At 40.2% G+C, this 26,897-nt stretch overlaps 1 protein-coding gene across 1 annotated transcript; it reads right to left on the bottom strand.

Annotated features, from left to right (window-relative positions):
* CD1E (CD1e molecule) lies at window positions 6,712-10,328 on the bottom strand. The gene is made up of 6 exons (XM_005677278.2): window positions 10,102-10,328; window positions 9,507-9,803; window positions 8,645-8,923; window positions 8,122-8,400; window positions 7,598-7,691; window positions 6,712-7,483 (listed from the first exon to the last, which is right to left on the bottom strand). The coding sequence occupies exons 1-6, from the start codon at window positions 10,160-10,162 to the stop codon at window positions 7,324-7,326; spliced, it is 1,170 nt and encodes a 389-aa protein (XP_005677335.1). The 5' UTR covers window positions 10,163-10,328; the 3' UTR covers window positions 6,712-7,323.

Here is a 26,897-nt window from a genome sequence, read left to right as displayed (position 1 = left end):
TTTTAAGCCAACTTTTTCACTCTCCTCTTTCACTTTCATCAAGAGGCTCTTTAGTTCTTCTTCAGTTTTTGCCATACGGGTGGTATCATCTGCATATCTGAGGTTATTGATATTTCTCCTGGCAATCTTGATTCCAGCTTGTGTTTCTTTCAGCCCAACGTTTCTCATGATGTACTCTGCATATAAGTTAAATAAGCAGGGTGACAGTATACAGCCTTGATGTACTCCTTTTCCTATTTGAAACCAGTCTGTTGTTCCATGTCCAGTTCTAACTGTTGCTTCCTGACCTGCATACCGGTTTCTCAAGAGGCAAGTCAGGTGGTCTGGTATTCCCATCTCTTTCAGAATTTTCCACAGTTTATTGTGATCCACACAGTCAAAGGCTTTGGCATAGTCAATAAAGCAGAAATAGATGTTTTTCTGGAACTCTTTTACTTTTTTGATGATCCAGCAGATGTTGGCAATTTGATCTCTGGTTCCTCTGCTTTTCTAAAACCAGCTTGAACATCTGAAAGTCCACAGTTCACATAATGCTAACGCCTGGTGGAGAATTTTGAACATTACTTTACTAGCATGTGAGTTGAGTGCAATTGTGCTGTAGTTTGAGCTTTCTTTGGCATTTCCTTTCTTTGGGATTGGAATGAAAACTGACCTTTTCCAATACTGTAGCCACGGCCAAGTTCCAAATTTGCTGGCATATTGAGTGCAGCACTTTCACAGCATCATCTTTTAGAATTTGAAATAGCTTAACTGGAGCTCCATCACCTCCACTAGCTTTGTTGGTAGTGATGCTTCCTAAGGCCCACTTGACTTCGCATTCCAGGATGTCTGGCTCTAGGTGAGTGATCACACCATAGTGATTATCTGGGTCATGAAGATCTTTCTCGGATAGTTCTTCTGTGAATTCTTGCCACCTCTTCTTAATCTCTTCTGCTTCTGTTAGGTCCACACCATTTCTGTCCTTTATTGTGCCCGTCTTTGCATGAAATGTTCCCTTGGTATCTCAGATTTTCTTGAAGAGATCTCTAGTCTTTCCCATTCTATTATTTTCCTCTATTTCTTTGCATTGATCACTGAGGAATACTTTATCTCTCCTTGCTCTTCTTTGGAACTCTGCATTAAAATGGGTATATCTTTCCTTTTCTCCTTTGCCTTTTGCTTCTCTTCTTTTCATAGCTGTTTGCAAGGCCTCCTCAGACAACCATTTTGCCCTTTTGCATTTCTTTTTCTTGGGGATGGTTTTGATCACTGCCTACTGTATAATGGACCTCAGTCCATAGTTTTTCAGGCACCTTGTCTATCTAATCTAGTACCTTGAATCTATTTGTCACTTTCTGTATAACTGTTAGATATTTGATGGGTCATACCTGAATAGTCTAGTGGTTTTCCCTACCTTCTTCAATTTAAGTCTGAATTTGGCAATAAGGAGTTCACGATCTGAGTCACAGTCAGCTCCTGGTCTTGTTTTTGCTAACTGTATAGAGCTTTTCCATCTTTGGCTGCAAAGAATATAATCAGAAGCATATGTCATGACTTTACATATAATTATTTTATTTATTTGTTGTCTGTCCCTCCTGCCCTCTACCATGTAAGTTCTATGTGTAAGGGTATTTTACTCTTGGATCTCTGCTGTATATAGCTACATATCATAGCATCAATCACATGGTAGATGTCCCATAATTATTTGTTGAGTCTGCAGTGTAGTCTGCAGCATAGATTTTGAAGCAAAACTACCTGTAATACTTATTAGTTATGTGGCCTATGTATCCTATGGGCCTATGTATCCCTATGGGGTTTCCCTTATGGCTCAGCTGGTAAAAAATCAGCCTGCAATGCGGGAGACCTTGGTTTTGATCCCTTGCTTGAGATGATCCCCTGGAGAAGGGAAAGGCTACCCACACCAGTATTCCGGCCTGGAGAATTCCATGGACTGTATAGTCCGTGTGGTCACATAGAGTCGTACATGACCAAGCGACTTTCACTTAGTCATTTATGTATCCTCATCTATAAAATGGCAATAATAGTACCTAGCTCAGGATTATTCTGAAAACTCCATGAGTTAATATGTATAAAGTGTGTAGAAAAGTGTTTAGCCTACTACAGGTTCCACTTAAGTGTATTCTATCATCCAGTCAGCTTTAACCATAAAACGGGTACTTTTCTCATTGACTGTAGTAATTGAGCTAATGCTCAAGTTGTGCTCATCCCATTCTAGATAATGGGATGAATGACTTGTATTACATTTTTGACAGTGGTGTTCACGCCTAGCTCAGGATTATGGAAAAGGGAATAGAACATAGGTGAAATTATAAAGTAGGTTTTGGAGACTGGCTATCCAGAAAGAATGATGAACCAAAGAGAATAAACTTGTGATCTTGAAAAACTAGTAATATGATGAAATTACGGAAGAAAATAAGAAAAGAAAAATGATTGGTGAAGAAAATTTGTAAACTAGTTTAATTCCCTAAGAGTAAATCCTATGTCCCTAAGATCTATAGTAGATACTGTCTGTGGGTTGTGTGAAGAGACTTTTAACAATACCTCTCCCCTTGAGCACAGGCTTCCAAGCAGGTGCTGTGTGAATATCTTTTTTCATCTGCAAGTGAGAAAACTGAAGGCCTGGATCCCTGTTTCAGTTTATGTTTCTCCACTTACTCAAATCTTTCCCATCCTCAGCTTACTTCATTCATCAGGCAGAAGATTTCAGATAAACATTCTCCAAGCCCATGATTTGACAAGGGCATATGGTCTCAGTGTTTTTCTGACTTTGGACCCCAGCATATTCTGATTCATTCAGTCCTACTGCAGCCTGCTTCCAACAATTAATGTTATTCCTAGAGAAATTTACCAACAACCAAGAACAACACCTCCATCTCTTTTTCCAAACCCATCTCCTATTGCTTCTACTGCATTTGTGTACACAACAGAATACAGTAAGGCCCAGGTTTGCACTGTCAGCAAAACAGGTTGCCTTCTTGGTCTTATAGCTTGCAGGAATGGAAAGTATTATGCTTAATTGTGGAAAAACCCACCCCAGTGTCTAGAACATTAAGTCCAATCTTCTAGGGTTCCATCCAGAATGATACGGTAACAGAAAGAACTAGATGACATTTCTGAGTGATTAAGTGACACATTTTGCTTTTAAATACTAGATCCTCACTCAGGAGCTCAGATTAAATTACCCAGCCCAAAAGTTTATACTACAGTGATGACACAGAGTTTTTCTGGCAATCTCATGAACCAATATTTTAAACTTTCCCAAATCCTGTTGAGCTGGTATTTCTGGCAATGTGATCATATGTTCACCTCTCAGGGCTCTTTTTGAACCCATCTATACCAGTCATCTCACATGCTAGTAAAGTAATGCTCAAAATTCTCCAAGCCAGGCTTCAGCAATACGTGAACCGTGAACTTCCTGATGTTCAAGCTGGTTTTAGAAAAGGCAGAGGAACCAGAGATCAAATTGCCAATATCTGCTGGATCATGGAAAAAGCAAGAGAGTTCCAGAAAACCATCTATTTCTGCTTTATTGACTATGCCAAAGCCTTTGACTGTGTGGATCATAAGAAACTGGAAAATTCTGAAAGAGATGGGAATACCAGACCACCTAACCTGCCTCTTGAGAAATCTGTATGCAGGTCAGGAAGCAACAGTTAGAACTGGACATGGAACAACAGACTGGTTCCAAATAGGAAAAAGAGTACGTCAAGGCTGTATATTGTCACCCTGCTTATTTAACTTAAATGCAGAATACATCATGAGGAACGCTGGGCTGGAAGAAGCACAAGCTGGAGTCAAGATTGCCGGGAGAAATCTCAATAACCTCAGATATGCAGATGACACCACCCTTATGGCAGAAAGTGAAGAGGAACTAAACAGCCTCTTGATGAAAGTGAAAGACGAGAGCGGAAAAGTTGGCCTAAAGCTCAACTTTCAGAAAACGAAGATCATGGCATCTGGTCCCATGACTTCATGGGAAATAGATGGAGAAACAGTGGAAATAGATGGGGAAACAGTGGAAACAGTGTCAGACTTTATTTTTTGGGGGGGCTGCAAAATCACTGCAGATGGTGATTGCAGCCATGAAATTAAAAGATGCTTACTCCTTGGAAGAAAAGTTGTGACCAACCTAGATAGCATATTCAAAAGCAGAGACATTACTTTGCTGACTAAGGTCCGTCTAGTCAAGGCTATGGTTTTTCCTGTGCTCGTGTATGGATTTCAGAGTTGGACTGTGAAGAAGGCTGAGTACTGAAGAACTGATGCTTTTGAACTGTGGTGTTGGAGAAGACTCTTGAGAGTCCCTTGGACTGCAAGGAGATCCAACCAGTCCATTCTGAAGGAAATCAGCCCTGGGATTTCTTTGGAAAGAATGATGCTAAAGCTGAAATTCCAGTACTTTGGCCACCTCATGCAAGAGTTGACTCATTGGAAAAGACTCTGATGCTGGGAGGGATTGGGGGCAGGAGGAGAAGGGGATGACAGAGGATGAGATGACTGGATGGCATCACTGACTCGATGGACATGAATCTGAGTGAACTCCGGGAGTTGGTGATGGACAGGGAGGCCTGGTGTGCTGCGATTCATGGGGTTGTAAAGAGTCAGACATGACTGAGCAACTAAACTGAACTGAACTGATATCAGTTTTATTGATAGGTGCATATGTGCAGGCATCCTAGATCCATCTTCTTCTGGAGGTATATCTTGTGCCTCACCCAAATTTATGCCCACTTCTCAACTATAGTACTTTGTTGAAAGTAGAATTAGAATGCATTAAGGTATTGTGTTCAAAAACCCAGAGTTTCCTGAAAGTCACTAAATACAATATTCATCCTTCCTTAAGAGATTCCCTGGGGATCATTAAAATGCAATAGCAGTGAAATCCAGAGTAGCACATTATGGTAAACTGGATTTGTCACTCACAGTATGAAGGACTCTGACAAGATTTTCCCAAGCTTTCCTCCTTCATTCTTAAGGTCTTATCTGTGGCTTGAGATCTTGACACATTGTAAAGACAATAACTTGAAGAAAAGAGAGAGCTGACAATGGCCATTTTACCATCTTTGCACAATATCAATGATTCACAAAAAAAAAAAAATTCACTTACATCTTTCAGTGACACTAGAACTGCACTTCAGAAACATATTAGTACCTGAAAATCTATGGCTAATAAGATAGAGACTGCTGACTTTAAGATCTCTTCTAGCTAGTCAAAGCTTATATCATCTGTTGATTCAATAAAAATATTTTTAATCATTCCCTTTATATCAGGCTATTTGTACCCAATCTAAGCACTAGCATACAAATTTCATTAACACAGATAAAATTTATGATGTCACAGTGCTTAAATTTCAGATGAAAATGATAGTAAATACATAAAAATAAATGAGATAGTTTTTACTAATTCAGTATTGAAGCAGGATATGACTGAGGTGTTATGTTTAGCTAAACTTTTAAGGAAAGATCTCTCTATAACACTTGAGCTTAGAGCTGAAAGATGTCCCAAAATAATCCATGTAAGATCTGAGTGAAGAATGGTCCAGATGGAGGGAGAAATATGAATAATCGTGCCTTAAGTAAAAAGAATTTTGTGTTAATAAAAGACAGAAAAAAGTCTACTGTCAAAGAAGCATAATATCCAGTGGGGAAAGATTAGATGTGGGACAAGAGAAGTTAGCCTGATCCATATAAGAAGTTCAAGAACTATGGTGACCAAAAAATTAGGGTAGTGGGGAAAAATTGTATTCAAACAGGAGATATAAGAACTATACTTAAAGTGCACACCTGAGTTAGATACTGAAAGTTTCCTACTTGCGCATCTTCATTTTGATAGAGAAGGACCTTCTACCATGTGATGGAATTTCATTATTTATTGCTCCAAAAGCCCTTTAAAATTCTGCCTTCCTCTCTGAAATCTGGTGGCTGCCTCTATGTAAGCTATTTTTATACCTTCTGCATTCAGAAGTTGATAAACTCTCAATATGGAAAGGACTGACTTTAATATGTTGTTCATGTGTAAGAGTACAGCTTGGATAAGTGATCATGGGACACTTGGGAATGCCCCATATGGAGTATTAAGTTCCCACTAAAAAAATCTATGCAATCTGCTCAATTACTCCATCCAAGGGAAGATGTCAACTGGACATCAGTATGAACACTACACCTTAATAACTTTCTGACCTCCAACAGACTCATCAAATGAATCTCAATTAAAGAAATTATATAATTTTAATATCCATATTAAAAATTAAGAGGAAAATAAAGTATAGGTAATAATAACAATAAATCAAAATGCTAAAGAAAATAAATGAAACTAGGCTGGCATCTGATCAATGTATCCCCTCCTTGCTTGGCTTTGTCAATAAAAATAATCCTCAGTCTCCATGTTCTGTTCCTAACTTCCCAAAATATGAATGTATCCCCTGAATATGTGTATCCACAAAAACATATATAGTAATACATAATCTCAGAGAAGTAGGAATGTCAGTCCAACCCTACCCTCTCTTTGACAATAGAAAATCTCATGTGTTACTATTTTCTTTAAATATCTCTGAAGATGCATAAACACCATGACAGCGATGAAGTCTGAAACACTTAGCTGCCTCCTTCACCTTTGGTGGGAGACAGACAAAGAGTTTTAATAAGAACATAGTCAAAAAAAAAAAAAAAAAAAAAGAACATAGCCAAATGATGCAGAGATGCCAGAAAGGCAAGGGATTAAGACAATTTATTTGACAATACATTTATTTCAGTCAGTATTTATTGAGAAAGATCTCTCTCAGGACAAACCAGCTACATAATTTGTGAGGCCAGTATAAAATGAAAATGCAGTATCTCCTTCAAAAATGAACAGGATTTTGAGATGGCAACAACTGCACAGGTTACCTGCCCACAATCTGCCATGAACCAGGTGAGGCTTTTGATCATGCACACAAATACAAACACGTAAATCTTGCTTTCAAGCAAATGAGAGAAAAACACAAAAATTTTAAAATTACTGTTTGGAGTAGGAAGAGATGAGTGTATTTAGGAAGAACAGTCCAATTTGGGGTATAAAGAAGAGCTTTCCCCTGGACTATCCAGGGAAGTTGTTAAGAAAGAGGCATCTGAATTAAAATTTAAAGGATCAATAGTGATGAACATGTGGCTGAAGTAGAAAGATATTCTGGAAGATGGGAGGGGAAGAAAAAGATTTTCTAAAGGGTGCGGGTTGGGTCTCTGACAGAACAAATCACTTTAGCAAAATCATACTTTGTTTAGAGCTATGAATCATGTTTAAACAGAAGCAGAAGGGATTTTATGTGGAGGGTAAAACTAATGACACTAGAGTTGATTTAGTCTGTCTTTCCATTTCTTTAAGAGTCTGTTTTTGATCCATGATTCCTGTGCCAAGCAGAGTTGATGTACTGAATTCCTGGGGTCTTGGGTTTTGGCTCCTGTGGGAAAGGCAGGGTGGGAGATAGAGAAGACATCCTGATTTGAGCTGTGGGAGGAAAAGAAGATCTCGGTCAGATAAGGGAAATCAGAGAAAGGAGAAAGGGAGAAAAAAAGAAGAAGCTGATAAGAAGCTAAAGAGACACAACAAGAAAAGACTCACCTCTGCTTTTTAAATGAAGAATCAACTATAACCAACATGACCAAGGTAACTATTACAATTAAGCAGATCAATAACGAGAAGAAGGAGTATCCACCTAGGTGGGGGTAAAACAAGAAAGTCGGTCTATAAAGTGCTCTCTCTTCTACCACAGTTAATGCTTCTCATTTCAGAGTGGTGGCCCCTCCCCAGAGTTCTCATCTGTCTTTTCTAGAGTCCTCATTTCAATTCCTCCTGAGTCTGTGTCTCTGGTCTGTCCATTTTTTCTCTCTTTCATCTCATCACCAGGTCCTTCTTTTTTTCTCTCTCTAGTACCTCTAATGCTCTTGCATTTTCTTAAAATTTAACTACTGTCATGCTCCACCCTTCTTTCCATGGATTTCCACCCCACCACTCCCCTCCCCTCCCCCCCGGCCAGTATCCTCTTGTGCATAGCATTTCTGGCCATTTTTCTAAGTTCCTCACTCATTAGCTGTTTTTACTATGAGAAGACTATCACCTCCCAGCAAACCCCAGTTCTCTCTCACCCCAGTGGATGATGATGTCCTGGCCTCCTAGGCTGGTGTGCTTCACTTGGCAACTCAGGCCAGATGCCTCCCCAGCAGCCACATCCAGGGTTACTCGGAGATACCAGGTCCCATCAGCATTGGGCAGGACGTCACCTCGCCGAGTCCCTGGGTGCTTCTGCTTGCCCCTCATCCACATCACCCATATGGGCTTTGGATGAAAGCCAGAGACATGGCACACCAACAACAGACGGCCAGGCCCGGGACTGGGGCCTTTGGACACCCAAGCCTCTGGCTTCACTAGAGAGGAAAGAGGAGGAGAAATAGGATTTAGGAGGGCACCCTAGGCTACAGCTTAGTGACTTAGGGCTCCTTAAGGAGTTTGAGTAATCACTTCTTTCTCTTTTCTAGGAAACAATTATAGACCCAAACATCTCACCCTCTAGCTTCTTATTATGTGTTTCAAAAGGTTGATAAAGAGTATAAGACTCAAATACAGGTGTTGAAGCACCAGGAATAGGAGGGGAAAAAGAGTTGGGCTCACCTTGTTTTTCCAGTTCTGACTTCCCTGCTTCAAGGATTCCTGCCAGGAACCGAGGGCAGGTGTCACTGAGAAGCTTCTGCACAATTTCTTTAATAATTCGGTAGTGGTTGAGCACCCTACAGACATTCTCAGCTCGACTTCCTGCTCCTGGAAATGGCTTCCAGGAATTTTCTTGGAAACTCAGGAAATCTAATCCTTGATATGCTCCATTTAAGAAGGTTTCCAAAGCCTTCCCAGTGTGAATTAAACATCCAAATGATACCTGGAGCTCAAAGGGGTCTGCGGGTAGATAAGGAAGAGAGAATCAATATGGAAAAAATTACAGGGAAGGAAAGTAAGCAACCTACAGATTTAAAGGAAGGAAAACTTGCTGGGGGATCACATGGAAAGCCAGAGGTGGGACAGGAAAATGGGAGGAAATTTGTGGGAAGAAAATTTTGAGATAATAAAGGTATTTTGAAATAATTAAGGGGAAGGGCTAGACGGAAGGCTGTTGGAGAAATAAAGGACATCAACTGAAAGAGCAGACTGGAAGTGGTTAGGTACAGGCAGAAACCTGTAAACATGGAAGAAAGGAGGGCAGAATCTTGGTTGGGAAAGGCTGACTCTGAGGCCAGGGTGCTGGGCAGAAGATCAAGAACAGACAGTTATTTGAGGTCTAGAACCTGATGGTATTTTTACAGGTGTGAGAGCTATGTGTATTGGGTGGGAGAAGTAGAGTGGGAGTGGTGGTGAACGGTCAGCAGAGGAGGGACAGTGCCCAAAAGGAGACAAGCAACAACATCAACGTCCACATTCTTTCTATCCTTTGAAAGATGATCAGAGCCTTCCAGCGAACATTCTCTTGGATTAAGGAACTCACATTCAAACTGAAACTGACTGGCATAGGCCTGCACTTCCCGTGGGAAACTGTGGAAGTACAGCTGCAAGAGTGCTTGTATGCTCTTCAGCTCCTCCTTGCTGAAGTTACCCTGGGACCAGGGCCTCAGAAAGCGGATGGTGGCCAAGATACTATCCCAGCCATGAGTCTGCAGCTCGCCCAGCCAGCCTGAGCCCTGGGTCTTCGTCCAGCTGTGGTTGGCAAAGGAGGAGATCTGGATCAAGCGGAAGGAGGGGGATTCTTCTGCAGCCAGATGATGGGGTCCTGGAACCTGAGGATCTGAGAGAGGGAGTGAAAGCATGGGAAACGTTGGCCCCATAGAGGAGAGGATGCATGGAGATGGTTACACAGGTTGCACATATTCCCATAGCCTCTGCTTCTGGGCCAGCATCCTCTCCCCAAAATCAGGCAGATTAACTGAGACTATGACAAAGAATACTTTGCTTGGAACTAACATGATATACAGACTCCAAGGGCAACCTGTAGGTGCATTACCCCCTTCCCCTAGGTCCTCCCCAGAACCTCTCCACCCTGCAGTTCCCAGCCAAGGGTATCTCTCCACCTGGGATCATCTTACCCACTGTGCTTGCCCCATGGCAGAGAAGTCCCCTGAAGAGCAGAGGCAGCAGAAGCAGCATTGAAGCTCTCTTAGGTGAAGGATGCCTGCACAGGCAAGCTGCCCTCAGAACTCAGACACGGTTCTGCTCTTTACCCTCTCGCCCTCTCATCTGACTTCCCTTGGTACACCAACACAGAAACCTCTCCCTCTGCCGACTTCCCTGCCAGAGAAACCCTACAGCCTCTGGCAGTCACAGGCTTCCCGCACGGTCTCTCACTTCCCCTCCACTTCTCCCACTATCTGACTTCCTGATTTTCTTCTGCATGTGCCTATGCCCTCCTGATCCCCTCTACTGCAGCCAGTCCTGGCTTCTGAAGAAAGGCTATGGTCTGTGATTTGGCTGGAATACTTAGCATCTTTTAGCCTTGGAGAAATCAAGTCCATACTCGGGTTCTCAATGTCTTTCTCTTTGAAAAGAAGTGATGGAAGGTGATCAGTGATGCCCAGTGGCCTTTCCAGCAGTTTCCTCACCCCTCATCCTTCTGTGGTCTCCTCCTCCTGTATGCCCCTTGGCTACCTTTCCCCTTCTTCTTGGTCTTTCCTGTTTTTCTCTACTAACTGCTTTCCCCCTGGAGTCGACACTCACTCCTCTCACTTGTCCTGCCTGTTCCACCTCATCTCAGTCCCCTTCGTCCCTTCATTCTGCTCTTCTCAAAATCATTGCCAGAAAACACTAGACATTTTGAGTGCAGCTATTAGGCTACAGGCAAACCTCATTCATCATCCACAATGAAAACGAAGCAGTAGTGACAATACTGCTTCTTAGTAGTGACAATTATATCAGATAATCTATAGAAAATGCCCTTTTGCCCAGTTGTCCTGGTCAGACTAGTTGTCACTGTTGAAGGGTCTATGCCTGAATTTAACCTGGAAATCGTGAGCTGGGAGGCAGGTGGATTTCCAGTCATGCTGTGTGAGTGGGTCTGTGGGAAGTATCCAGGGGCCCTGGAACCCATCCTTACCCCAAATGAGTTGAGTGTGTCTACTGATGATGAGCAAGCTTGGCTCTGGGTATGAAGGGTGGGCACGGCCTGGGAGCACTGGTGTCCTCGTTGGCGGTTGTTGACAAGAGAAGAGCTTTGTTGGAGGCAGGGAAGTGACTCTAAGGGATTGTAGTATGCATGGGAGAATTAATTATTGAGTTGAGTCTCTATTTTGCTTCCTTTCATTGACATTTGCTATAGCAGCTTGAAGGCAGTTGAAACATCTTTCCTCTGTTTGGCCATTCATCTGACATTTAATTAGTGCCCACTTGGTGCCAAACAAATTTGCCAGACACTTAGGTTCAGAGAAGAAATTTCTCTGGAAAAAACAAAACAAAACCCAACTAAAATGTCTACTTTTACTATAAACCTTACTGAATAGTGATCATAATTGTGGAAAAAGATCCACACTCAATCTCACCCTGGTATTGTTCCTGAATTCCAAAGAGGACAAAAATAAATAAATAAATAAATTCACAGTTTTAGACACATACTGGCTACTTAAAAAGAAGAGCATGACACAGGCTTCAGACTCTTCATGTGCGATGCTATGGGGAAATATTTCAGAACTCTGAGGTAATGAGATAATTCTAAATTACTTTACTCAGGCAAATTATCATTCCCCCATGAAGGCAAAGTTAAGCCATATTTGAACCCTCAGGAAGTCAAACAATGTACCACACAACTTCCTTTATGAAACTGAGTAAAACCAAAAATTTGCCTCCGAATTGAACCATAAAGAAGTCTGAGCACTGAAGAGCTGATGCTTTCAAACTGTGGTGCTGAAGAAGACTCTAGAGAGTTACTTGGAAAGCAAGAAGTTCAAACCAGTCAATCCTAAAGGAAATCAACCCTGAATATTCATTGGAAGGACTGATGTTGAAGCTGAATCTTCAATACTTTGGCCATCTGATGCAAAAAAGCCAATTCATTGGAAAAGACCCTAATCCTGGGAAAGATCGAGGGCAGGAGGAAAAGAGGGTGACAGAGGATGAGATGGTTGGATGGCATCAGCAACACAATAGGCATGAGTTTGAGTAAATTCCAGGAGATGGTGAAGGACAGGGAAAACTGACCTGCCGCAGTCCATAAGATCACAAAGAGTCAGACACAACTTAGAGACTGGACAACAACGACAACAAAGAACTCAAGAAATGACGCAAGAATATTAATATAAAATGATTTTTAAGAGCTTCCCTGGTGACTCAGTGGTAAAGAATCCACCTGCCAATGCAAGAGACACAGATTCGATTCTTGGTCAGGGAAGATTCCCCGCATGTCATAGAGGAATCAAGCCTGTGTGCCAAAACTATTGAGCATGTGCTCCAGAGCCCAGGAACCACAACTACTGAGCCCATGTGCCACAAATACTGAACACTGAGTGCCCTAGGGTCAGTGCTCTGCAATAGGAGGAACCACTGCAATGGGAAGCCTATGCACCAACTACAGAATAGCCCTTACTTGCTGCAATTAGAGAAAAGCCCACACAGCAATCAAGACCCAGCACAGCCAAAAAATAATGCATAAACAAGATTATTTTAAAGTTACTTTTAAAATATGTAGTTGTCTAAATAAGTGTTTAAAATGAACTTGTAAAATTTAACACATTTGTTTACCATTTCAGAAAAAGCAATAATATTCAAGGAATTAAATTTCATATTAATTCATCAAAACCCCAGAAGGTAAATGAAAAGAAAGGAGAGAAATAAGTATTACTGTACTTCAAATTATATTTTATTTATCATAAGAGCACAATATAAAATAAAGTCAGTTAGAAAAATCGTTTCAATCATGTTTATAGAAAACTGCATTAAATCAAGCTGGCAGAGAGCACATTTAGCTCAGATGTCTAAAGCAATTAAAATATTTAAAAATGTGTGTTAATAAAAGATGAATGAATCCATTATCATGCTGGAAAATAAAGGATCCAACTGCTGAAGAGAAATTTTAAAGTCCTTCTAAAATGAAAGCAAATGAAATGGTTCAAAATCCACAGACCAAAATATTTCCAGAAGCAAAATAATACGAATATAAGAGGATGCCTGCAAAAACTATAAATATAAATGAAAATGTAAAAAATTTTAACTAAGTAGATTATTTACTACCCCTAACTTTACTGACTTTTAGGCCTCAAGACATTTTGTCATATGACAATAATCTAAGAACTCTCTTAGCAGAATGACATGTTTACCCGGGGAGACAATCTAGCCTGAAAACAGGCAACAGGCAGTATATTTACAGGAGTAGCAGATCAGGGATTTAGTGCCTTTCTGCCTTAGACCTAAGGCAAAGATCACCTCTTTTGTTCTTGCTACAAACTGAAGAATCAGTTGCATCACCTGCACAGAAAAGCAGAGGAAGTCAGGGGTATATTTTGAGTGGCAGCCTCCCAGTTCTACAGAGAGCTCAGGTAGATTTGAAACATTTGTTTTCAACTTTATCTGAAAAAAATAAAGAATAGGATCCTAATTCTTTTAGCTAAAGAATAACGAAAGGAGTAATTGCCTGAGCGCAAGTAAAGAACATTAGAAAGTTAATGCTAAAACAGGTGGAAGATGCCTAGGGACTTATAGGAGAAAAGTGGACTTTAGAGCTTAAGGATCAGAGAAAAGAGACAAAATGGGAGATGTTAGTAAACTCTGATTCTCTAAGTCATCCTGAAGAACTGTCTCATTTTTCAAGCAACTGAAGGATTTTAAACATGGGAGTTTTGTGATTAAAATGCCTTTTAGGAAAATTCTCTAAATCCCAAGGAGATTCACTAGAGATTGTACTAAAGAATGATGAGACAGTGATGGCCAATGATTGTAGTGACCTAGACAAAGGCAGGAGCAGTGAGAATGGAGAGAAATGGAAATAGCAAAGATATGTTGGAGGTCATCAGGAGTAGTCAAACAAAGTGCGACCAGGAGGAGAGAAATAGGGCCATTCATGAAGGCAGGCAGCACAAGTCTGGGGAGGATGGCATGGAGATGCACAGTTCAGATTGGTTCATGTTCGAATAAACCTCCAGATGGAGGTACTCAGGTGTTTCATGGTACATGGATTGTTGCAGTGGGGTGCTATGGATGACACAGAACCCGCCAAGAACATGATGTTGAGGGCCAAAATCTATCAAAATTTGATAGGCTTTATTTGCCTACCAAAACAAATGAAAAATATGGAGACAGATTTCCTCTATATTTGGAAAAAATCAAAAGGTGTGTTTTATTCTCAGCCAGTGGAGAGGGGAACACAGTAGATTCATGCCTCAAGAACTGTGCCTTCCCCCATGAGAAGTCCAGGGGTTTATACAAGGCAATGGCTCTCAGTCAGGAGTAGGCGCTGAGTAACAAAGGTGCTAGGATCTTGATTTCTTTCTCTTGCCTTGTTTCAAAGACAGTCATGTACTGGCATCAAAGTGTAAGTGAGGGTGCTCAGTCGTGTCCAGCTCTTTAACCTACCAGGCTCCAGGGTCCATGGGATTTCCCAGGCAAGAATACTGGAGTGGGCTGCCATTTCCTTCTCTAGGTGATCTTCCGAACCCAGGGATTGAACCCTGGTCTCTTTCACTGCAGACAGACGCTTTACCGTCTCAGCCACAGGAACCCAGTAATTGAGCCTGGCTATTCAATGGCTCTGAGGCCTAATTTTTGATATGTAAATACAAAGGGGAAGGGTATTATAAGGGTAAACACCAAAAACAGGATGTATTTAGCATAGAGTCAAAAGAACGAATGTGAGTTGTAGCTTCTTCAGAGTTAGAGGGCAGAAAAGCAAACGAACTTAGTTACAGACTTGCAGTGTCAGGAGCAGTTATTTTATTTATTTTAAAATTAAAAATTGGGAGTGTTCAGGTTTGCTCACTGTTCTCTTTATCTTCTTTGTTCTCAGGAAAGTGAAAGAAAAACTCATTCCTCTTTCTTCTTTCCTTTTCACTGCAACAATCCGTTCTGTTCAGTCTCTCAGTTGTGTCCGACTCTTTGCAATCCCATGGACTGCAGCACGCCAGGCCTCCCTGTCTATCATCAACTCCCGGAGTTCACCCAAACTCGTCCATTGAGTCAGTGATGCCATCCAACCATCTCATCCTCTGTGTTCCCCTTCTCCTCCCACCTTCAATCTTTCCCAGCACCAGAGTCTTTTCAAATGAGTCAGCTCTTTGCATCAGGTGGCCAAAGTATTGGAGTTTCAGCTTCAACATCAGTCCTTCCAATGAATATTCAGGACTGATTTCCTTTAGCATGGACGGGTTGGATCTCCTTGCTGACCAAGGGACTCTCAAGAGTCTTCTCCAACAGCACAGTTCAAAAGCATCGATTCTTCACCGCTCAGCTTTCTTTATAGTCCAACTCTCACATCCATACATGACCACTGGAAAAACCATAGCCTTGACTAGACAGACCTTTGTTGACAAAGTGATGTCTCTGCTTTTTAATATGCTGTCCAGGTTAGTCATAACTTCCCTTCCAAAGAGTAAGCGTCTTTTAATTTCATGGCTACAATCACCATCTGCAGGGATTTTGGAGCCCCAAAAAATAAAGTCTGACACTGTTTCCACGGTTTCCCCATCTATTTCCCATGAAGTGATGGGACCAGATGCCATGATCTTCGTTTTCTGAATGTTGAGTTTTAAGCCAACTTTTTCACTCTCTTCTTTCCCTTTCATCAAGAGGCTCTTTAGTTCTTCTTCACTTTCTGCCATAAGGGTGGTGTCATCTGCATATCTGAGGTTATTGATATTTCTCCTGGCAATGTTGATTCCAGCTTGTGCTTCTTCCAGCCCAGCATTTCTCATGATGTACTCTGCATATAAGTTAAATAAACAGAGTAATAATATACATACTCCTTTTCCTATTTGGAACCAGCCTGTTGTTCCATGTCCAGTTCTAACTGTTGCTTCCTGACCTACAACACTGCAACAATGGTACCATAGAAAGAAGTGTAGATGGCATGTAAATCTGTCCCTCAGTTTCTAATTGTATTTTTAAGTTAAATTAATAAGTGTCTGTCATAGAAAATGTTCAGGTCTCTTGAATATGTTCATTTATTCATTCTTTGCTTGACTCATTATTTATTGAGAACTTAACTATATACCAAGCATTTCACTAAGAGCTGAGAAAGAGAAGGGAAAGGAAGGAGGAATATAATTCTTGTCTTGGTGGAGTTTACTGTGAATATCAATGAATATATAAACACAGTAGTCATAAGCACTGAATTTAGAAGTATGCAATGCAATGATGAGAAATGACAAGAAAAATGGACAAAGAGAGATCAAGGAAAGATTCCCAGAAAGTGAAACACACCTGCATTCTGGGGGAACAGAAGCATTAGCCTGGGAAAGAGACCACAGTCTATGCAAAGACCTGGTATACGTATCAGGGACTATGTCCCATCTGAGAAACTGAAACAGCCACAATTCACATGTATTTCACATATACCATTTCTCAAATATCATTAAAATCCTTTTCTATATTTCAACTATAATTTTTCCTGAAAGAATGTGAAAGTGAGTCGCTCAGTCATGTCCGACTCTTTGTGACCCCATGGACTGTAGACTACCAGGTTCCTCCATCCATGGGATTTCCCAGGCAAGAGTACTGGAGTGAGTTGCCATTTCCTTCGCCTGGAGCTCTTCCTGACCCAGGGATTGAACCTGGGTCTCCCGCATTTTAGGCAGACACTTTACTGTCAATGGACAAAAGACACTTGGACATGATTGTGCATTGAATCCCATAGTGTACACTAGTAAAATTTGCACCAGGTTTACATCTAGGTAACATAGTCAAAGGGTTCTGCATCTGCTAATCACTCATGGTAGCCTACAACACCTGCAAGTCTCAAATAGTAATGAATGTGTCAGAGCACATTGTTCTATTCATTTATGAAGTACCAGGTGTGCTGGACAGCCAACAGTTTCAGAATGATGGGCTTTTATGTTACATCTGGGTAACACAGGGACTTCCTCCCTCACCCTCACCATCTTAAGCAGCTGTGAGCTAGAGCTCACTTATGCTACACCCACCACCATTCAGGAGACCTCCAAAGCTCTTTTTCTTTAATTGAAATGTAGTTGATTTACAATGATTTGCTCATTTCTGCAGTAGAGTTGAAGGTCTTTTAAACATTCAGCCAGGCTTCTGCTGAAGTTTTTTGCCTCTGTTCCTGACACTAAACCATAAATAAATGGGAATATTCAGAAAGCATCCTAATACCATGAAGACTAAGAGGTGCTGCAACAGTCTTGACCTCCTAATTTCTCTAGCATGGGGAACTTCCAGAATGGTGGACTGAGGATCTTGGCTAATTCTCTTCCCCCCAAAAAATGATAAAACTTGTCAATGTTTTACATTGAGTCTCTGGAAATGGATCCAAGTTATACAACAAATTGAAAAGTGTTGAGAAAAACTCTTGAACTTGTAAGCACAGTACCATTCTACTAGGGCAGGGAAATCCATGAAAATGAGAAGCTTCCCTGTTGAAGGTGGCTAACTTCATTCAGAGAGAAGTAGAGAGATCACCCCAAACCAGGGGCATCACTAAACTAGCAAACTTGAAAGAAAAGAGATGTGAAAGTTTAACTTCCCAGTTGGCCTGGAGGTATAACACTGGATGGAGCAACAAGTCTTCAGGCTAGCCGGAAAATTTACAAAGATATCTATGAGTAGGATATGACTAATCTGCCACATATCCCTAGCAGTCTGGAAGGATGCACACGTATGAAACACTGAATGATGGTCAAAAAGACCAGAAACAACCAACTGCAACATTCTGCAGGTCCCTAGATGAAGATGAGGTTTGTATACATGCTGTGAGAAGAAACAAAAAAGACAGGAAGGAAGGAGGAAAGAAAGAAAAAAAGTTAACAAAGACACCTGTAACTGAATACTATGGGAGAGTTAGACTGTATGGATTAGCCCACCCAGGCAAGTCATTAAGCAAACATATGAAGCAACAAAGAATGACAGGAACAAAGAGTAACATGGGGCCATCAGAACCCACACACTGTCTATTAATATAGTATCCATTTTTCAACAACAAAAAAAGGAAGCATGAAAAGAGGGAAGTGTGATTATACACAGGGGAAAGAAAGAAATCAATAGAAATTGTCTTTCATGCTGCTCTAGTGTTAGACATAGCAGAAAAACCTCAAAGCTATAAAACAATGAACATTAGATAAGTTTAAGTTTAAATAAATAAGTTTAAAGACCATGTTTAAGAATTAAGGAGAGTGTGACAAAAATGAAGCAACAAATAGAGAATATCATTAAAGAGAATTTTTTTAAGTAAATCAAAAATTTGAAACTGTATAATAAATTCCTAGTAGGACAAAATATAAATATACCAAAATCAATTGTAGTTCTATATGCTAACAATCAAGAATCCAAAAATGAAGTTAGGAAAGCAATTTCACTTACAAAAGGCTCAACAGAATAAAATAAAGAGGAACAGATTTTAATAAAAGAAATGCAAGACATGTACACTGAAAACTAAAAAGGAGAAATTAATGCTGTAATAGGGAAACTTTTTCATGCAGTCACAGTAGTATCAAAAAATAATAAATAATAAATAAAATGAATGTTTAAATCTCATAAATTTTTATTTCTAAGTATATTTGCTGCATGTTGGTTATAGTGAAACTAAACCATGTATAGGAAGCCCCTTTTTATTCCAAAATTGGTAAGATTTTTTTTCATCAATATGTGTTTAATTTTATTGAGGGTTTCATCAGACATATAGTGAGATGATATAAACAATCACATTAATGGATTTTCTCGTGTTATTCTTACAATCCTAGTAAAAACTCTACATGTAGTATCTAAATTTACTTAAGCTCCTGAGTGAAATTGGATAATAGCTATTGGATATTTCATTTATTGGTTTGCTTTGGTTTTGTGTTTGCTTTGTTTATCTTCAAGTCTTCTTGTCAATTTGCTAGGTTTTTGTGTTGTGATATTCTACCCTCATGAAATGACTTCAATTTTTGTTTTCCATTGCTTTATATATCTTAAAACTGATCATTATTAAGAGCCTGAAGCTTTATGGATTAGTCAGTTTTGCCATCAATTTCAATGCTTATGGTAACTAGTACCTTTAAGGGATCTCTTTCTCTTGGGTCTTATTTGAATCATTTATAATTTTCAACAAAAATTTCCATCTCATTCTGACTTCAAATGACCTGAAATGAAGTTATACATAGTTTTCTCTTACTTTAACTCTTAGTTGTATCCAGTAACACCCACTTATTAAATCACAATGTTCTTCATTTGTGCATTATCTTGCTTGTCATTCCTTCCTGAGTTTATTTTCATATTATTATTAAAAAAAAAAAGATGTCTGAGTCTCATTTGGTAGTTTCTATTATACTTTAATTTCTATTTTAAAGATACAAACTTTATACTGACTTCCTTTCTTCTTCACTTTTCAATTTATTTTATGGTTCTTTTACTTGTTTCTTGAGTGAATGTCTAGGTCATTTATTTTTAATATTTCTTCTCTATAAATACTCTTGAAGCAATATATTGTTCTGTAAATGTACCATTACGGTCTATAGACATACATAGGTACTAAAGAGCATACATACTACCCTAAAAAATCAATATATAGTCAAAAGATTTAAATGGCATGTACCAAACATACTGCAAGTAATTGTACTAATTTGAAGAACTTTAGAATCATTCACAAAATGAAATAAAGCAAAAATGTTGGCGAAGAAAATCATTTTACTATTCCACAAGAAATCATATTGTTACATGGGCGAGATAACCACACACGAGTTTCAATTTTGAGGTTACTAAAGCCACAAGTCCCAACAATGAACTGAGCAAAGCAGCAAGAAATTTCTGACAACAATCCCACAGCGATTAACAAAACCACAAGATTTCTTCTAAAATAAAATCATGCAGAAGATAAATTCTAAAAAGAAAAATATTTAGCCAGCTTCAATTTTTTGGCACATAATATGATATTACTGATACCAGCATTATTCATGCAATGAACATGAACTTGGGCAAACTCTGGGAGATGGTGAGGAACAGGGAGGACTGGCAAGCTGCCATCCATGGGGTAGCAAACAGTTGCACACGTCTGGGCAACTGAACAACAACAAATGGTATGATTATTTCCTCCTTGCTTGCTTACTGTTTGCAGTCAGGCCTCCTTTCAGATGAAATTCCCCCTCCTCTGCTTCACAGACGAGGGGGAATATTCCCCTGGGGCTGTCCCACAATCACAGTCACAGATCCCCTTTTGTTAACCTTCTTGCCAAGCCTAAAAATTCCCTGGAAATAAATGACAAGTTGTCATCTTAGACAAAGAAATCTTTCTGCGTAAGACAATGATGGGGAGAAATCACCTAGAATTAATTTAAAACTGTATTTTTGAACACATTTATATGAATGTAAGGAGGTGTTCGATCTGCTGCTATTGAAAACTCTGTATTATCCAGGTGACCTTCCTATATTTCCTCTGAAGAAGTCTGATTTACAACTTTAATGATACTAGAATAAACATTGCCAATTTAATAAAATGTTAACAGAATGTATAAAGTAACATCAATTCCCATTATAGCCACAAGCATTTAATAGCCAACCAACCACTGTATAATAAAATATCATCTTTCAGTCGGATGGTGTTACTCTTTCTTCAAAGGTACAGGAAACAGAAGAGAAAGTGCTCAGACTGTCCAACATGATCACACAGTTGGACCATTTCTAAACTCCATTCTTCTATTAACCAATTATTTAATCTTCCAAATCTGCCCACATAGTCAGCTCCTTCTTATGGTTGATTTTCAAAATTTTTATATATCCCAGTTCTTTTCCTTTCAAATCTAACTCTAAAGTTCAGTGGTGTTTTCTCTCTGAGGTCTAATTCTTTTTCAAGGCGATTTCCATTTAGATAATGATTCCATTCATGTGAATTTAAGAAGCCAGTGCTATCCTAGATAATTTCAACAGCAGAGTGCAAAATAGTCTCTTGGCCATTCTGATTCACCTTCCTCTTATCATTGCTCTTACCTCTTATTAGATTACCTTCAGATTCCCCACACTCTTAACGAATTTTTTTCTAACAGCACCTGTGTGATTCTTCCATGAAGTTATCAATGAGTTCATCCAGCTTTCACCTTTTGAAAACTTGTGTGCAGTTTCTCAGCTGTCTTCCATGTCCTAGGACACAGAGTAACATTGGCCATTACAGTCATGACTATTGATATGAGCTGGTTCCACTTGCCCCAAAATGTACAGTATGCTCTGAAGCCCTCAAAGTGCTAATTTCAAATGGAAATCCTTGTCTTTCTCCTCACGTTTACTTTCATTTCTCTTATGTATCTTAAGTAGTATTAAATTTTCAGCTATGCTAACCACATCTGTTAAAGTGTGATTAACAGATGTGATTAACAATATACCAGCAAATTTGAAAAATCCAGCATCACAGGACTAAAATCTGGATTATTGGAAATAATAATCTGGATTATTATTTTTATTATAAATAAAAATCTGGATCAGAACATTTAGACCACAGGACTAGAATAGTTCAGTTTTCATTCCACTCCCAAAGAAGGACAATGCCAAAGAATGTTCAAACTATTGTCAGTTGCACTCATCTCACATGTTAGCAAAGCAATACTCAAAATGCTTCAAGCTAGGCTTCAACAGTACATGAAACAAGAACTTTCAGATATACAAACTGGATTTAGAAAAGGCAGAGGAATCAGAAATAAAATTGCCAACATCTGTTGCATCATGGAAAAAGCTTGAAAATTCCAGAAAAGCATCTAACTTCTGCTTCATTGACTACACTAAACCTTTGACAATGTAGATCACAACAATCTGTGGAAAATTCTTAAAGAGATAGGAATACCAGACCACCTTACCTGCCTCCTGAGAAACTTGCATGCAGGTCAGGAAGCAACAGTTAGGACTTTACATGAAACAATGGACTGGTTCCAAATTGGGAAAGAAGTACGTCAAGGCTGTATATTGTCACCCTGCTTATTTAACTTATATGCAGAGTACATCATGTGAAATGCCAGCTGGATAACTCACAAATTGAAATCAAGATTGCCAGGAGAAACATCAATCACCTCAAATATTCAGATGATACCACTGTTATGGCAGAAAGTGAGAGGAACTAAAGAGCCTCTTGATGATGGTGAAAGAGGAGAGTGAAAAAGCTGTTTAAAAACTCAACATTCAAAAAACAAAGATCATGGCATCTTGGTCCAACCACTTCACAGCAAAGAAATGGGGAAACAATGGAAACAGTGACAGAGTTTATGTTCTTGGGCTCCAAAATGACTGTGGATGCTGACTGCAGCCATGAAATTAAAAAACACTTGATCCTTGGAAGAAAAGCAATGACAAACTTAGACAGTGTATTAAAAAAAGAGACATTACTTTGCCTGCAAATGTCCATATAGTCAAAGCTATGGTTTTTTAATAGGCATGTATGGATGTGATTTTGAACAGTTTGCCTTGGAAACAAACATATAACATTCTGTCACTTTTGAGACTGCATCCAAGTACTACATTTCAGACTCTATGTTGACTATGAGGGCTACTCCATTTTCTTCTAGGGATTCTTGCCCACAGTAGTAGATATAATGATCATCTGAATTAAATTTGCCCATTCCAGTCCATTTTAGTTCACTGATTCCTAAAACATCTCCTGTTTGACCACTTCCAATTTATTTTGATTCATGGACCCAACATTCCAGGTTCCTATGCAATATTGCTCTTTACAGCATCAGACTTTACTTCCATCAATCACATCCACAACTGGGTATTGTTTTTGCCTTGGCTCCATTTCTTCATTCTTTCTGGAGTTATTTCTCCACTGATCTCCAGTAACATATTGGGCACCTACCGACCTGGGGAGTTTATCTTTCAGTGTCATATCCTTTTGCTTTTCATAGTGTTCATGGGGTTCTCAAGGCAAGAATACTGAAATGGTTTGCCATTCTCGTCTCCAGTAGACCACATTTTGTCAGAACTGTCCACTATGACCCATCAGTCTTGGGTGGCCTTATATGGCATGGCTCATAGTTTCACTGAGTTAGACAAGTCTGTGGTCCATGTGATCAGTTTGATTAGCTTTCTGTGTTTGTGGTTTCTATTATGTCCACCCTCTAATGGATAAGGATAATAGGCTTATGGAAGCTTCCTGATGGGGTAGACTGACTGTGAGGGAAACTGGGTCTTGTTCTGGTGGGCGGGGCCATGCTCAGTAAACTCTTATTTAAATTTTCTGTTGATGAGCAGGGCTGTGTTCCCTCCCTGTTTTTTGACCTGAGATCAAATTATGGTAGAGGTAATGAAGATAATGGTGACCTCCTTCAAAAGGTCCCATGCACACACTGTTCTGCTCAGTGCCCTTGACCCTGCAGCAGGCCTCCACCAACCCATGTCTCCACTGGAGATTGCTGGACACAACAAGCAAGTCTGGGTCAGTCTCTTCTGGGGTCACTGCTTCTTTCTCCTGGGTTCTGGTGCACAAAAGTTTTTGTTTGTGCACTCCAAGAGTCTGTTTCCCCAGGCATATGTAAGTTCTGTAATCAAATCCCACTGGCCTCCAAAATTAAATTCCCTGGGGGCTCTCAGTCGCTTGACCAGATCCCCAGGTTGGGAAATCTGTTGTGGGCCCTAGAAATTTCTTAACAGTGCAAGAATTTCTTTGGTATAATTGTTCCGCAGTTTGTGGGTCATCTGCTCAATGGCTTTATGGTGGGGTAAATGGTGATTTCCTCCAAGAGGGCTTATGCCGCAAGCTGCATGACCCAGGTAGCTGCACCCAGAGCCCCTGCCCCTGCGGCAGGTAACTGCTGGTCCATACCTCTGCAGGAGACTCAGACATGGGTCTGACTCAGTCTCCGTGGCGTCTTTGGGTCCTGATGCACACAAGGTTTTGTTTGAGCTCTCCAAGCATCTCTGGCAGGTATGAGGTTTGATTCTTAACATGATTGCACCCCTCCTACCATCTTTCTGAGACTCTTCCTTTGCCTTTGGATGTGGGGTATCTTTTTTGGGTGGTATCCAACATTCTCCTGTCGATGGTTGTTCAGCAGCGAGTTGTAATTTTGGAGTTCTCACAGGAGAAGATGAGCACATGTCTTCTACTCTTCCATCTTGCCAAGATGCCTCTTACCACCTTACCTGCCTCCATAGAAATCTTTATGCAGATAAAGAAGCAACAATTAGAACTGGACATGGAACAACAGACTGGTTCCAAATTGGGAAAGTATGTCAAGGCTGTATATTGTCACCCTGCTTATTTAATTTTTATGCAGAGTACATCATCTGAAATGCCAGAGTGGATGAAGCACAAGCTGGAATCAAGATTGCTGGGAGAAATATCAATAATCTCAGATACGCAGATGACACCACTCTTATGACAGAAAGTGAAGAGGAACTGAAGAACCTCTTGATGAAAGTGAAAGAGGAGAATCAAACAAGTTGACTTAAAATTCAACATTCAAAAAACCAAGATCATGGCATCTGGTCCCAATTTTTCATGGCAAATAGATGGGGGAACAATGGAAACAGTGACAGACTTTGTTTTCTTGGGCTCCAAAATCACTTGGAAGAAAAGCTATGACCAACCTAGACAGCATATTAAAAAGAAGAGAGATTACTTTGGCAACAAATGTCCATCTAGTCAAAACTATGGTTTTTCCAGTAGTCATGTATGGATGTGAGAGTTGAACTAATAAGAAAGTTGAGCACTGAAGAAGTGATGCTTTTGAACTGTGGTGTTGGAGAAGACTCTTGAGAGTTCTTTGGACTGCAAGGAGATCAAACCAGTCCATCCTAAAGGAAATCAGTTCTGAGGATTCATTGGAAGGACTGATGCTGAAGCTAAAACTCCAATATTTTGGCCACCTGATATGAAGAACTGACTCATTGGGGAAAAAAAAAAAAACACCCCTGATGCTGGGAGGATTGAAGGCAGGAGGAGAGGGGGACAACAGAGGATGAGATTGTTGGATGCCATCACCAACTCTATGGATATCAGTTTGAACAAGCTCCAGACATTGGTGATGGACTTGGAAGCCTGGCTGCTGCAGCCCATGGAGTCACAGAGTCAGACACAACTGAGTGAATGAACCGAACTGATCTATGGATATGAGAGTTGGACAATAAAAAAGGCTAAATGCCAAAGAATTGATGCCTTATGAACTGTGGTGCTGGAGAAGACTCTTGAGAGTCCTTTGAACTGCAAGGATATCAAACAAGTCAATTCTAAAGGAAATCAGTCCTGAATATGCATTGGAAGGACTGATTCTAAAACTGAAGCTGCAGTACTTTGGCTACCTGATGCCCGCTCTTTGGGAAAGACCCTGAAGCTGGGAAAGACTGAAGGCAGGAGAAGGAGATGACAGAGGGTGAGATGGATGGCATCACTGACTCAATGGACATAAATTTAAGCAAACACACAGAGATAGTGAAGAACAGGGAAGCCTGGCTGCTGCAGCCCATGGGCCCACAAAGAATTGGACACAAGTGAGCGACTGAACAATAACAACCACATCTTAGAGTAGTGCTGTCTAACAAAACTAGCTGTATGGTGGAAATTTTCTATTCTCAATGTCTAGTATAGCAATTTAAGAAACAACCGTCTAAACTGAGCAGTTTAAACTGAAAACAATTACATTTTATTATTTTATTTTTTAATATAAATTTGTTTATGTTAATTGGAGGTTAATTACTTAACAATATTGTATTGGTTTTGCCATACATCAACATGAATCCAGCACAGGTATGCACGTGTTCCCCATCCTGAACCCCCCTCCCTCCTCCCTCCCTGTACCATCCCTCTGGGTCATCTCAGTGCACCAGCCCCACGCATCCCATATCATGCATCGAACCTGGACTGGCTATTCGTTTCATATATGATATTATATATGTTTCAATGCCATTCTCCCAAATCATCCCACCCTGGCCCTCTCCCACAGAGTCCAAAAGACTGTTCTATACGTACATCTATGTCTCTTTTGCTGTTTCGCATACAGGGTTATCGTTACCATCTTTCTAAATTCCATATATATCCGTTCAGTTCAGTTCAGTTCAGTCGCTCAATCATGTCTGACTCTTTGCGACCCCATGAATCGCAGCATGCCAAGCCTCCTTGTCCATCACCAACTCCCGGAGTTCACTCAGACTCGCGTCCACTGAGTCAGTGATGCCATCCAGCCATCTCATCCTCTGTCGTCCCCTTCTCCTGCCCTCAATCCCTCCCAGCATCAAAGTCTTTTCCAATGAGTCAACTCTTCACATGAGGTGGCCAAAGTACTGGAGTTTCAGCTTTAGCATCATTCCTTCCAAAGAAATCCTAGGGCTGATCTCCTTCAGAATGGACTGGTGGGATCTCTTTGCAGTCCAAGGGACTCTTAAGAGTCTTCTCCAACACCACAGTTCAAAAGCTTCAATTCTTCATCTCTCAGCCTTCTTCACAGTCCAGCTCTCACATCCATACATGACCACTGGAAAAACCACAGTCTTGACTAGATGGACCTTAGTTGGCAAAGTAATGTCTCCGCTTTTGAATATACTATCTAGGTTGCTCATAACTTTTCTTCCAAGGAGTAAGTGTCTTTTAATTTCATGGCTGCAATCACCATTTGCAGTGACTTTGGAGCCCCCAAAATAAAGTCTGACACTGTTTCTACTGTTTCCCCATCTATTTCCCATAAAGTGATGGGACCGGATGCCATGATCTTAGTTTTCTGAATGTTGAACTTTAAGCTAACTTTTTCACTCTCCTCTTTTACTTCCATCAAGAGACTTTTTAGTT

This window comes from Capra hircus, chromosome 3, assembly GCF_001704415.2.
Source record: "Capra hircus breed San Clemente chromosome 3, ASM170441v1, whole genome shotgun sequence".
NCBI lineage: Eukaryota > Metazoa > Chordata > Mammalia > Artiodactyla > Bovidae > Capra > Capra hircus.
Note: the sequence above shows the minus strand (reverse complement) of the source record. Positions and strands in the feature narration are given on the sequence as shown.